The 13,004-nt window shown below is 44.9% G+C and overlaps 1 protein-coding gene across 1 annotated transcript in view; it reads right to left on the bottom strand.

The window, feature by feature from the left end:
* Positions 1-1,519, bottom strand: part of NPC1 (NPC intracellular cholesterol transporter 1) — a 44,066-nt gene extending 42,547 nt beyond the window's left edge. Inside the window, exon 1 of the mRNA XM_069569238.1 lies at positions 1,257-1,519. Within this exon, the coding sequence (XP_069425339.1) occupies positions 1,257-1,313 (57 nt within the window). The 5' untranslated portion in view covers positions 1,314-1,519. The remainder of the gene's footprint in view (positions 1-1,256) is intronic.
* Positions 1,520-13,004: the final 11,485 nt, after the last annotated feature.

The following is a 13,004-nucleotide window of genomic DNA, read 5'->3' as shown; positions in this document are numbered from 1 at the left end:
CTTAACCAGAAGCATGCCTATTAGATCCTGACCTAAAACCGAAAGGAAACCGAACAGCTGTATTTTCAAAGCAAATAACTGCTACCATTTTCTGAGTTTTTACTGCTGTGATGAGGCCCCTCCACACCATGTTACTTAAGAATCCCAATAATCCTATGATGTGTTGTTTATCTTCTGTAAAAGTTCGGCTTGGAAGAGTAATGAGCCCAAAGCCACAGAGCTAGCAGGTGGTCTATGGGTTGACCCCATTTCAAACCACCTCCTGAAAACCCGCTTTTCTCTGCCTCTCCTCCCCACCAGGCACCAGACATGTGCTCTTCCAGAAGCCCACACAGCTGGCCAACCCCAGCCACCCCATCGCAGGAGGCCCTTCCCAGGTCAGCCTCACCCAACCCCTGCTGAGAACGATATGGTTCAAAGAGAGGTTTTTCTAGTGCAGGGAACCCCTTCATCAGCCTTCCCCTGTGACTCACTACACCCTCATCATAGACACACGCCTACGAGTGGGCACCAGGGCTCGGGATTCCCACTGGACCTGGTTTAATCAGCACTAGATCCTTAGACATCCCCCACAATATCCAACCACACAGTTTTCAAGGAGAAAACTGTAGATACACAAATAGCAGTGAGGTGCTCACGCCCAAAGCTACCAAAGCAAGGGAAAGCAGACCCAACGGGCTAGGACTGGGAGTTCCAGGCCCATCCTCTCCAGGCCTAGGTTTGTGACAAGGCGAAATTCAATTAACCCCCCGACCTGCGGGCCTCCGTTCCCATGGATGTAAAGGGAGCGGATAAGAAGTAACTTGCCTTCTCTGGAAGACCAAGTTGCCTTACGCGAAGCATTCAGTTGAGTTCCGATTTGGTGCCGGACCAACCTCTATTTACCTCCCCACTCTCTTTCATCTTTAGGGGAGAAGTCGGATCTCCTAAACAAATGTATAAAGAATTCCTGTACAAATGGCAGAATGAAGGGGTTGGGGAGGCAGGATAAAATGATAAGAATCCTATCCCTTTCTACCCATTTTCTTCCTCCCTTTTTGATCCCACATCCTAAACCCAGAAACCAGATGACCACGGATGAAATGAGTTCAAAACAGGTCAGACAGGCAGCTCCCAGCTGCCACCGTCCTCCAGACCACTGGGAAGAGGACGTGGCCGGAGAAAGGCACCGGAGTCGCGGCACAGACCGCCGCCCTCCCGACTCGCGGCCCCACCACGTCCCCCACAGCTCGCCCGGGTCGCCGGCGGCCACTCACCTGCGCCGGGCAGAACAGCAGCAGGAGGAGGCCGAGGGCTGGGCCGCGCACGCTCATGCTGCCGCGGCGATGGGCTGCGGAGTTCGAAGAGACTTGGCTCGCAGGCTCGGCTCGGCGCCCCGGGCTGCCTCCGGGTCCCGCGCCGGCGGAGAGAGAAAACCCGGCAGCGGCTGCGGAGGGATGCGCGCGCAGGTCAGGAAGGACGAAGGGGTCGTCGGCTCCTCCCACTTCTGGGTGGAACCGCCCGAGCCAAGAACCCGTCCTGGGGCGGGGCCGGAGCCGTTGAGGGCGGGGTGAGGGTGGGGCGAGGGCGGGGAAGGGGCGGGGCTAGTGGGGCCCGGACTTCTTGTCACAGCCGGTTCCCAGTCCCCGTCCGCACTAATTCCGCCTCAGCCGCGGCGTGGGGCCAGGAACTAAGAGACCGGGGTAGAACTGAACATTTGGAATCCGACCTGGGAAGGATATTTCTGGGGTTGTCGCAACAGTGTGTGGTTTGATGCTTGAACTCCTTTCTCCCGTTTTGGTCATTACTCGATTGGAAATGGAAGGGCGAGGTTTTAGCAAATCGGGGTGCGTGGGGACAGTTTTCCCAATTAAGATCCCACTTCTCAGCGGACCCAGTTGGCACCCCAAGCAAGTTCTCTTTCCAAACCCAGTTCCCCGAAAGGAATCGGTGCCTAGGCACTTCTAGCAAAGTTGGGGGCGGCGCCACGCGGTGGCCTGACAGTGTTGTGATCAGAGAGCTGAGCGGGCGGAGCGTGGCAGTGGCCGAGGAGATGCCTCAGAGCCGCCCAATCTCTGTTTTCTGTCCGCTCAGCCCACTTTTGAAAAAAGTTCTAGAACCACACCATCTGCTGGCGGAGCAGAGCGTGGCAGGGAACCAGCCCACGGGAGAAGAGACACCCCCACAACCACCCCCGGGGAAGTTTGACGCAAAGGTGGGACCAGAGTCCGTTAGTTCTAGGTGAAGTAACAGAGATAAAGAAGCATCTTCGTTTTTGAGCCTTATACTTTTTTTGATCTGACACATTTTTGTTATATGCACTTCTAGTATCATTTCCCCTCAGATGTAATGATTAAGATCACTCAAAAGCATCAGTCATTTCCATTTTGAAGTTAGGAAAATGGATGTAAGGATCCTTCCTCCCCACAGTGGAAGCCAGTGTACAATGAAAACACTAAATACACGTCTGTAGCAATGATCAAAGCCAATGGAGGTAGGACCATGATCAGGTAATGTTCTCATCCTTATTCTACAAGGAGACTGTCCTTGACTGACTTTGCAGTTACTGACTTGCCTCCCCACCTCCTCAGCCTTGAAATGTACACCTGCTTGGCTGTGCACTAAACTGTAGGGATCCCCTCTGGACATTCAGCCTTGGCAATCTCCTGGCTTCATGCATCTGCTTGCCTTCAATTGCCTGGTGTGCTCACTGATAATAATTTGGTATGCATCATGCTGCTAAGTAACTTCAGTCGTGTTCAACTCTGTGCGACCCCATAACGGCAGCCCACCAGGCTCCCCCGTCCCTGGGATACTCAAGGCAAGAACACTGGAGTGGGTAGCCGCTTCCTTCTCCAATGCATGAAAGTGAAAAGTGAAAGTGAAGTTATTCAGTTATTTCCGACTCTTGGAGACCCCTTGGACTGCAGCCTACCAGGCTCCTCTGTCCATGGGATTTTCCAGGCAAGAGTATTGGAGTGGGGTGCCATTGCCTTCTCCGAGGTAATCAAAATGTTGTCACTGAGCCAGATGGCAGGACCATCCTTGAGAATTTCTTAGAAATGCAAATTATGGGCCCCAGTCTGGGCCTGCAAACCCTAGGGGGATAAAGCCCTCCAGGTGGTCCCAATTGACATTCCAATTCATGAACTACCTCTGTAACATATTCGCAGGATCTCAGTGGCTTAGTTGCCCTTCCAGTACTTATGGGGGAAACCAGGCAATCAGCCAACAAAAACCTTCACTGAATAATGAATTGAGTAAAGGAAATTTTAAGCACCATATGAAACATTTCTTGGATGGGCAGAAATTTTGATACCCAGTAAATTCTGTCCACTATTCACCAAAATGGACTTCCCTGGTGGCTCACACAGTAAAGAGTCCACCTGCAATGCGGGAGACCTGAGTTCGATCTCTGGGTTGGGAAGATCCTCTGGGGGAGGGCACGGCAACCCCACTCCAGTATTCTTGCCTGGAGAATCCCCATGGACAAAGGAGCCTGGTAGTTCGAAAAGGGCTGGACACAACTAAGCAGCTAAGCGCACGCGCGCGCGCACACACACACACATTCACCAAAATAGGAACAAAAAGATCTTTTAGCTATATACATATATTTCTAGTTCTGTATTTTGTACAGCTTTGATGATATCCAAAAGGTGATGATATATTTTTAAAATAAAGCACCTTATTTTTAAGAGAAATATTTTTTGCTGATAAAGCAATCCATGCTTATGGTAGCAATTTTGAAAGTTTATAGGCAAGAGTTAAAAACATCATTTATAACTCCACCATTTATGATCATCTATGTCACATCATGGTGTATTTTCTCCTTCTCTGAAGATTGTTTCAACGTATGTAAAGAAAAAAATGTTGCCTGCCACTTCAGTTCCCCAAGGATTAAGCTCTTAGTCACCGCAGTCCATAATGTGTGTGCTCTGAGGGCAATTTAGGATGCAAAACAACTGGAAGCATTCTGTGCATTAGATATACCAGTCACTAGGTAAGATACGGAAAAGGCAATGGCAACCCACTCCAGTACTCTTGCCTGGAAAATCCCATGGACAGAGGAGCCTGGTAGGCTGCAGTCCATGGGGTCTTGAAGAGTAGGACACGACTGAGTGACTTCACTTTCACTTTGCACTTTCATGCATTGGAGAAGGAAATGGCAACCCACTCCAGTGTTCTTGCCTGGAGAATCCCAGGGATGGGGGAGCCTGGTGGGCTGCTGTCTATGGGGGTCTCACAGAGTCGGACACGACTGAAGCGACTTAGCAGCAGCAGCAGGTAAGATACATGTCTAAGAGAAAATTTCAAAGACCCCAGATTCTTTCATCTTCCCATATTTAGGAAAGCCCTAAAATCATTAACTTGAAATGTTTGTTCTTTGTGATCAGCAATGCCAGCCACACATTAGCACATGGGTGCTCAAATCAGGAGCTGAATCTATGAGCCCAATTCTTATATCTTCTCATATCTAGAAAAGCACTAAGATCCTTCGTGGTGACACTGTTCCTCATGACTAGTGAAGGCTCCCCGAGACGAGTAGAAACCTTCTGGAAAAATATATGCTTGCTTGCATGTACTCCCCCTTCACCAAAAGTCACATTTAAACTGACCTTTCTCCCCTGCCTCTTTGGAGCAGTTTCTCAGAGTTATCTGAGGTGTTATCTCCTGGGCTGTAGTCCTCATTTTACCCCCAATTAAACTTAACTTGCATCTCTCACGTTGTGCATCTTAAGTCGACAGCAGTAATCTTTTCATGCTTCGTTACATGTTTTTTCCCAGCAGAAAAGTTCATGTACACACAGGTTCTTCCCTTACCTCTTTGGAGCAGGTCCTCAGAGCTCTCTGAGAGGCCTGTCTCTCTGGCTACGGTCCTCAGTAAGGTCCCTGAATAAAACTTAACTGACAGCTTTTACATTGTGCATTTTTATTTCAATTGACATGTAGTCAAAGTCCTAGGAGAGGCTTTTCGTTTGTTTGTTTAAATACTTGTCAATACCACTATCATTATAAACATCATCCAACACTGATTGCATTAAAAATAAAGGACAAAACAAGAGGGTCAATGAAATTATTGCATGTATGCATCTTTATCAATGTGCAGAAACATCCTCCAGAAAACATCAATGTATTTGAAAACATGTTTGTGAATAAAATATGTGGGCTTTTTAAACAAGTGGGGCCATATGGTACACAGTTTACAGCTTGCTTTTTACAAAATATTCATTTATTTATTTGGTTGTGTCAGGTCATAGTTGTGGCACATGGGATCTTTGATCTTTATTGAAATCTTTAGATGCAGCATGCAACCTCTTTAGTTGCAGCATGTGGAATCTAGGTCCCTGACCAGGGATCAAACCCAGGCCCCTTGCATTAGGAGCGTGGAGTCTTAGCCACTGCACCAACAGGGAAGTCCCTGCAGCTTGCTTTTTTTTTTTTTTTTTTTAATAACATTAAGCAGTATGCTTTTCTACCTCACTACTTTTACTAATTTTACAGGATTTCATTGTGTGTATGTGACATTTCGGAGACGGCAATGGCACCCCACTCCAGTACTCTTGCCCGGAAAATCCCATGGACAGAGGAGCCTGGTAGGCTGCAGTCCATGGGGTCGCTGAGGGTCGGACACGACTGAGCGACTTCACTTTCATTTTTCACTTTCATGCTTTGGAGAAGGAAATGGCAACCCACTCTAGTGTTCTTGCCTAGAGAATCCCAGGGACGGGGGAGTCTGGTGGGCTGCCATCTATGGGGTCACACAGAGTAGGACACGACTGAAGCAACTTAGCAGCAGCAGCAGCAGCAGCATGTGACATTTCTGAAACCAGCAGTGTGGGCCAGTCTCAGAGCAGTGCCTAAGTCAATGAAACGGAGTGCACCATCAGAAAGTATTTCAAAATAGCTCAAGCCTCAGATTGCATTTCTGGTACATGCCAGGTGTTTGCATGTCTGTAGTAATACTGCATAAATCCACCGCTCTTTTCTTATGCCATCTCACATTCCTGAGCTTGTCTGGATTCCACAAAGCTTTGCATGTTTCTATGCCTTTGGCTTTCCATGTGATATTGCATCACAGAAGTCTAAAAGCTATTGCACAGTTTCCTTAGGGAGAAAGATGAGAACGTTGATTCCAAACAAATTTCTTTTCACCTAACAGATGGAAGGAGAAGGCTAGAAATAGTTTGTTACTAGTTTTTGATCCATTACATAATTTATTTAATCAGTCCCCTACTGGATGTTTGCTTTATCATTTTTCATTCCTGGAAACAATAATGCAGGGTACATCATTATACCTAAATCCTTGCAATCATATATAAATAGAACTGTTGGAAAAGTTTATGTATTGTTGGATCAAAGGAAATGTGTATTTTAGTTTTGAATATTGTCAAATTGCCCTCCGAACAGACTGCAATTTACATCTTTGTTTACAACATTTAAAAGTACCTGATTCTATCTCCTTGGCAACACTTAACTTTGCTATTCTAATAGGTGAAAAATAGCATCTGTGATTTGAATGATTGTATTTGTTATTTTAAAAAAGATTTTGATGCTTTAATTTATATTTTATTAATGATATGTGAGATTAAAAATCTTTCCATACATTTATAGGTAATTTTATTTGTTTGTCCATAGTCTTCATTAAAAAAAATATATTTTCTGGTTGTGCTGTGAGGCATGTGGGGTTAGTTCCCTGACTGGGCATGGAATCTGCACTCCCTGCATTGGCAGCGAAGAATCTTAACTACTGGACCACCAGGGAAGTCCCTGTATTGTTTATTTTCTATTTGTTTTTTCATATTGATTTGTAAAAACTATTAAGAAAATTAACTTGTTGGTCCAGTATATACAGTGCAGATCTTTTACTAATTTACTAGTTTCAGTTCAGTTCAGTTCAGTCACTCAGTCATGTCCAACTCTTTGCGACCCCATGGATTGCAGCATGCCAGGTCTCCCTGCCCATCACCAACTCCAGGAGTTTACTCAAACTCATCTCCATTGAGTGGGTGATGCCATCCAATCATCTCATCCTCTGTCATCCCCTTCTCCTCCAGCTTTCAATCTTTAATCTTCTTTAGGATGGACTGCTTGGATCACCTTGCAGTCCAAGGAAACTCTCAAGAGTGTTCTCCAACACCACAGTTCAAAAGCATCAATTCTTCAGCGCTCAGCTTTCTTTATAGTCCAACTCTCTCATCCATACACGAACACTGGAAAAACCACAGCCATAACGAGACAGACCTTTGTTGGCAAAGTAATATGCTGTCTAGGTTGGTCATAACTTTCCTACCAAGGAGTAGGCATCTTTTAATTTCATGGTTTACAAGGTTATAAAAAATTATTCCATATTTTCCTTTTGAGTTTAATGATTTCTTGAAGATAATCATCTGTCTTTAATTGTTTTGCTGTGAGCAGTGATATAAGGATCCAGCTTCCCCCAGGCCCCCCCAACCCCTCCAACCCCAACCCTCCTTCCCCCATCCCCCCACCCCCACCCGGTCCAAGAACCTCAGCAATCACATGACACTTGCTCTTCTTAAAGTTATCACTAGTTTTCGTGTTGCAGAATCAGTGACAACCTATTTGTTCTCACCTCACTTGCCTTCTTAATAACATTGAGCACAGATGATCACATGTTCTTCATTAAACATTCTTCTTTAACCCTCATTCTCCTGGGTTACCTCACTGGCTAAGCAGCCATTGCATCTTATCTTCTAGAGGCTAATGAATGTGATTTGAGCAGCATGTTCCTATTAATAAAATTTTGTTTCAATACAATAGTTTTGAGTTCTTCTAATATAGAAGCTTTGTTTTGCTGCTGCTAACTTTGAAGCTTCAAAGTAGGCAATGATTCAAGGGGCAACGAAAAAAGAAGGCCTAACTTCTGTACAGAGTGCAAGCGTGCCCAGTTTCTAACTTGAAGGCTGAAATTTAATCATGAGAAATGTAGATGGAGCTGGGCGTTTTGGGTACTAGGATGCAGCTGACTTCATCTGGTGATACCTGAGACCATTCTGGATGGACTGGGTGCCTCTTCACTTTGCTTTTTTTTTTTTTTCATTTCTCGCTGCTACCCCCACTACCTACCCAACCCCTTCACCTCCTCCCACCACCAGTTGTGTTAGTTAGCTTAGGCTGTCGTAACAAAATATCATGGACTGAATGGCTTAAACGTCAGTAATTTTTATCCCACGGTAATGGAGACAGAGAAGTCTGAGATCAAGCTGCCTGTCAGTTCGGTTTCCGGTGAGTCCCCTCTTCCTGACTTGCAGATGCGGGCTTCTCACTGTGTGCTCATGTGCTCTTTCCTTGGTGCGTGTGTGTGGAAAGAGAGATCTCCCTTCCTCTTATGTAAAGTCACAAATCCTATTGGGTTAAGGCCACTCCCTTAGGACCATTGTTGTTGTTTTTCAGTCGCTAAGTCATCTCTGATTCTTTTCGACCCCAGGCACACCAGGCCTCCCTGCCCCTCACCATCTCCCAGAGTTTGCCCAAGTTCAAGTCCACTGAATCAGTAATGCTATCCAACCATCTCATATTCTGCTGCCCTCTTCTCCTTTTGACCATATTCCACCTTAATTATTAAAACCTCTTTAGAGCCCCCTGGGGCTTCCCTGGTGGCTCAGCAATAAAGAATCTGCCTGCAGTGCAGGAGATGCAGGCTTGATCCCTGGGTTAGGAAGGTTTCCTGAAGGAGGAAATGGCAATCTGCTCCAGTATTTCTGCCTGAGAAATCCCATGGACAGAGGACCCTGGTGGGCTGCAGTCCATGGGGTCTCAAAAGAGTCAGACACAGCCACTAGACAGCAACAAACACAAAGCCCTGTCTCTAAACAGTTACTTGGGGGTTAGGGTGTCAACATAGGAATTTGCAGAAAGAGGACACAATTCAGTTCATTGCATCCCTCTTTGTACTCAGGGCTGCTTGCTGACTTTTGTGGGCTCTAAGCACCTTTGCCTTTGGGAATCCCTCCTTCCTTAAAAAAAAAAAACAAACAAGCACTTAAAATTCTGCTTTATAGCCACATTGGTATAGAGATGGATATAATCCAAGCTGATCTCATTATTATATATTTATTATTATTATATTTTTTGTCTGATTTTAAAATAAATTGCTATTAAAACATTTTCATGAGACCTTAGAAGTGTCAGGGGCCCTAGGCACTAGGCCTCCTTGGCTTAATGGAGACACTGTAGACACTTGTAGACACTGTAAATTTTGCTAACAGACAGTCCCCAAAACGATCCAGGAAGAGCAACTAGAGCTGACCCTAAAAGAACCACCTTGTAGATGATTGGAGAGTGACCAGTTCAACACAGGGAACATGAGTAGGTGACCAGCTCACACCTGACTCCCTCTGTCAATCTACACATTGCCAACACATTTGGGGAAACTATAGGAAACCTTGAGTTAAAGCTTCTGCAAAACCCTTAGGGAGTTTTAGGTTGAGTGTTTTGGAGAGCCTCTTTTTGGTAAAAGACTTTCTTTCTTTTTTATTAATATATAATACACCTGTAAAATCTATAAAACGTACATGTACAGTTCAATAAGTTTTTACCTACTATATATTTATATTGTGCTATCTATTACTTGATAACAAATTATCCTAAAACATAGTGGATGATAAGAACAAACATTTATTAGATTAGATTTTCTGCCAGCCAGGGCTTTGTGTGGTTCTGGGTGGTTTTGGCTCATGAGTCTGTGGTCAAGATGTCAGCCAGGCTACCATTATCTGAAGGCGTGACTGGGGCTGGAATATTTGCTTCCAAGATGCTGCTGGCAGGAGGCCTGGGTTCCACTCCACGTGGCTCAAGGCTGCTCATCTGTCTTCAAGACCAGGGAGCCGGCTTCCTCCAGAATAAGTGATCCAAGAAAGAGCAAGGTAGAACCTTTACGGTAGCATGCCATTCTTTTTTTTTCACTAGTTTGACTTCTACCATCATCAATTGCTTTTGCTGTTCTTGAACTTCATACAAATTGAGTCATCTTTTGCTTCTGATTTCTTTCACTAAACATTATGTCTGTAAGACTCATCCACGTCACTTATAGCAATAGTTCATCTTTTTTTTGTTTTGTTTTGTTTTTACCGTTGGGACATATTCCATGGTATAAGAATCCCACGGCAGACATTTGAGTTGTTTCCAGGTTGGGCTATTATAGAGCTGCTATGAACATTCTTGTGCAGGTCATTTCTTTGAAATATGCCCTCAATTCTTTGGGGCTCTGCAATAAACTTTTAAAACTCCATACTTCAGCTGAATTTTACAGACACCTTCATTTAAAACAGCTTAGGCTACAACTCGTGACTTTAGTGTCGGTGGTGTATGAGAGTTCAGGAGTGAGATTCTGTTGGTCAAACTTACAGTAAAGTATTACTCACCACACTAAGGATACTTGAACTGGTGATTAATCCAGTCGTGGGTTGCAGTGTAGCTTAGGCTCATTAGGGTGGAGGTAACTTGAACTTGGCCATTAGTATTTTGCCCTGGCTTTCCCTAGTTTGTCACGATTCAGTCACATAATACAGTTGCCTTCCCCTGGGATGGCTTTAGGTCTTGTCTTTGCTAAAATAGGAAGACTAACTCTTGAAAATGGCAGACTTTCTAAGGCTATTCTTAAAAGTTTAACTACAAGAAATAGGAACAATTACAGCATTTCCTTCCTTAAAAATTAGAAGGTTCAATTCTAGTGAGGGAGCGAAGAGATCAAAGATGGGAGAAGTCATTTAGTCCCAGAGCTAAAGCTGACAAGACATCCTAAAACTGAAGATCTCAGGAATTCCCTGGTGGTGCAGCGATTAGGATTCAGGACTTTCACTTCTTGGTCAGAGAACTAAGATTCCACAAACCTCACAACATAGCCAAAAACAAAAAAAAAAAACAAAAAAAACAAAAAGATATTTAATTAACTTCCTTCAATTGTTTTAATATGACTTCACTCATATTTTTAAATTATCTTAAAACATTGCCAAAAAATAAGGGTAAAACACCAGGGAAAGATTCTAAGACTTTTCAGGCCCACTAGTGCATAAATTATTTAACTGAGGACTAAGTATGGTCAGAGAGCTTGGAGAAAACACCTCAATGAGTCCCACTGGTTTATCTCATTGCATTTAGTAGGTTAAACAGCAAAAAGAGACAGACAAGGCCCTCAGTCAGAGGAATGGGAAACAAATTATTCCGAACTTGCCCAGAGAGCATAGAACGTGGTTTTGGCCTATTTTGCTTCAATTTTGGTTTTTCTGTGTTTCGAAGCACAGGTAAGTACATGGGTGTGAGCTGATGAGGGGAAAAGACATGGAAAATCATCACACGGTGTGCCTCTGTTCATAGCTGGGCCTCAACATGGTTCTATGCACTCATTTTTTAGCACCTTTTCATAGTGATATAAAAACTTACTAAGACCAACTGGCCAGATAATCACAGACACCGCACAGAGCATGCACAAAATTCTTCCTTGGTGACAAGCAGAGATGCATTCTCATGGCAGCCAACAATTCATAGAAAGCGTTGTGTGCTCAGTTGCTCAGTCATACCCAACTCTCTGTGGACTGTAGCCCGCCAGTCTCCTCTGCCCATGGGATTCTCCAGGCAAGAATACTGGAGTGGGTTGCCACTTCCTCCTCCAGGGGATCTTCCTGACTTAGAGATCGAACCCACATCGCTTGCATCTCCTGCAATGGCAGGTGGATTCTTTACCACTAGCAGCACCTGGGAAGCCCTAGAAAGTGTTAGGAAGGCAACGCAGTTCCATCAGTAGAACTAAAATCAGGTCAGCCACTTACCATTGGCTCCAGGTCCTAACCAGCCACCGTGCTTTTTCTCTCCAATGCAGGGCCAGAGTTCTTTGATGACTGAACAAGCTCACCAAGGGCAAGCCTGTGCAGCACAAAGGTCTGGGATTGTTGGCCCTTGTTTCATGGCCACACTACTTTTCTTTTCTTTTCTGTTTTTTTTTTTAAGGTTGCTCCACACAGCACCAGGGATCTTAGTTGCCTGACCAGAAATTGAACCCGTGCCCCTTGCCTTGGGAGCGTGGAGTCTTAACCACTGGATCCCTGGGGAAGTCCCATGGTCACACTTCTTCCTGAGGTTTGTTGCCTCCTCTCCTCTCCTTGGGACTTGTTCCTCCCACTATCCACCTTTCACTTCCCGCTCCTGTCTATTTCATCTGCTCTCCTTTGCTGATTCCCTTCTCTCATCTACTTCCTCACACCACAGTCTTTCTGGGGACTTCATCTGTCCTGTGACTGTGACCATCACCTCTACACAGATGATGCCCAGATCTGGAAAAGTCTTGTCCTAAACATTAAGCAGCGATTTCCAGTTGCCTTCTGGAATAGATTTCATACATTCTTCAAACTGAACATGTCCAAACTCCCTCTCTCTCTGTCCCCATCCCAGTTCTGCTGTTCTTCTCTATTTCCTGGCACAATTACTAGCACCGCCCACCACATAAACCTTGAGTGTGGAGTTAGCCCACAGACCTGAGACTGCTCTATAGAAAGTCTTGCTCACGGGGTTGGCCATTGGCAGGCCACTGGACTCTTGGCAGGCAAATAGTTCTTTACATAGATATGAAACTTTCCCTAAGTGATAATGGCTCACTGTGCCCACATTGATTGCACAAACAATGGGGCTCATGCTAAATGCCTTGTTTCTTCCTGGCAGCCTGGAATTCTGATAGACACTAGGCAGAGGGTGCCTATGTGACCAGCTCCCAGTTAAAAGCCTGAGTGAGTCTCTCATGAGCTTGCTCATCAGCAGATAACACTTCATAATGTTGCCACAAGTCCTTGCTAGAGGAGAGGACTCTTGGAAGCTTTAATCTGGATTTTTCTATATCTCCATTTCATTTCCCTTTCTCCTTCCTAGTTTTGCTTTTTATCAATTTCACTGTAATCTTACCATGAATATGACCACACTATGAGCCCCGTGAGTCTTCCTAGCAAATCGTCAAAGATCACTGGGAGTGATTTTAGGGTTCCCTGATGCACCTTAGTATAATTCCTGACTCTTCT

Source organism: Ovis canadensis, chromosome 23 (genome assembly GCF_042477335.2).
Source record: "Ovis canadensis isolate MfBH-ARS-UI-01 breed Bighorn chromosome 23, ARS-UI_OviCan_v2, whole genome shotgun sequence".
NCBI classification, from domain to species: domain Eukaryota; kingdom Metazoa; phylum Chordata; class Mammalia; order Artiodactyla; family Bovidae; genus Ovis; species Ovis canadensis.
This window is presented reverse-complemented; position numbering and strand designations above follow the sequence as displayed.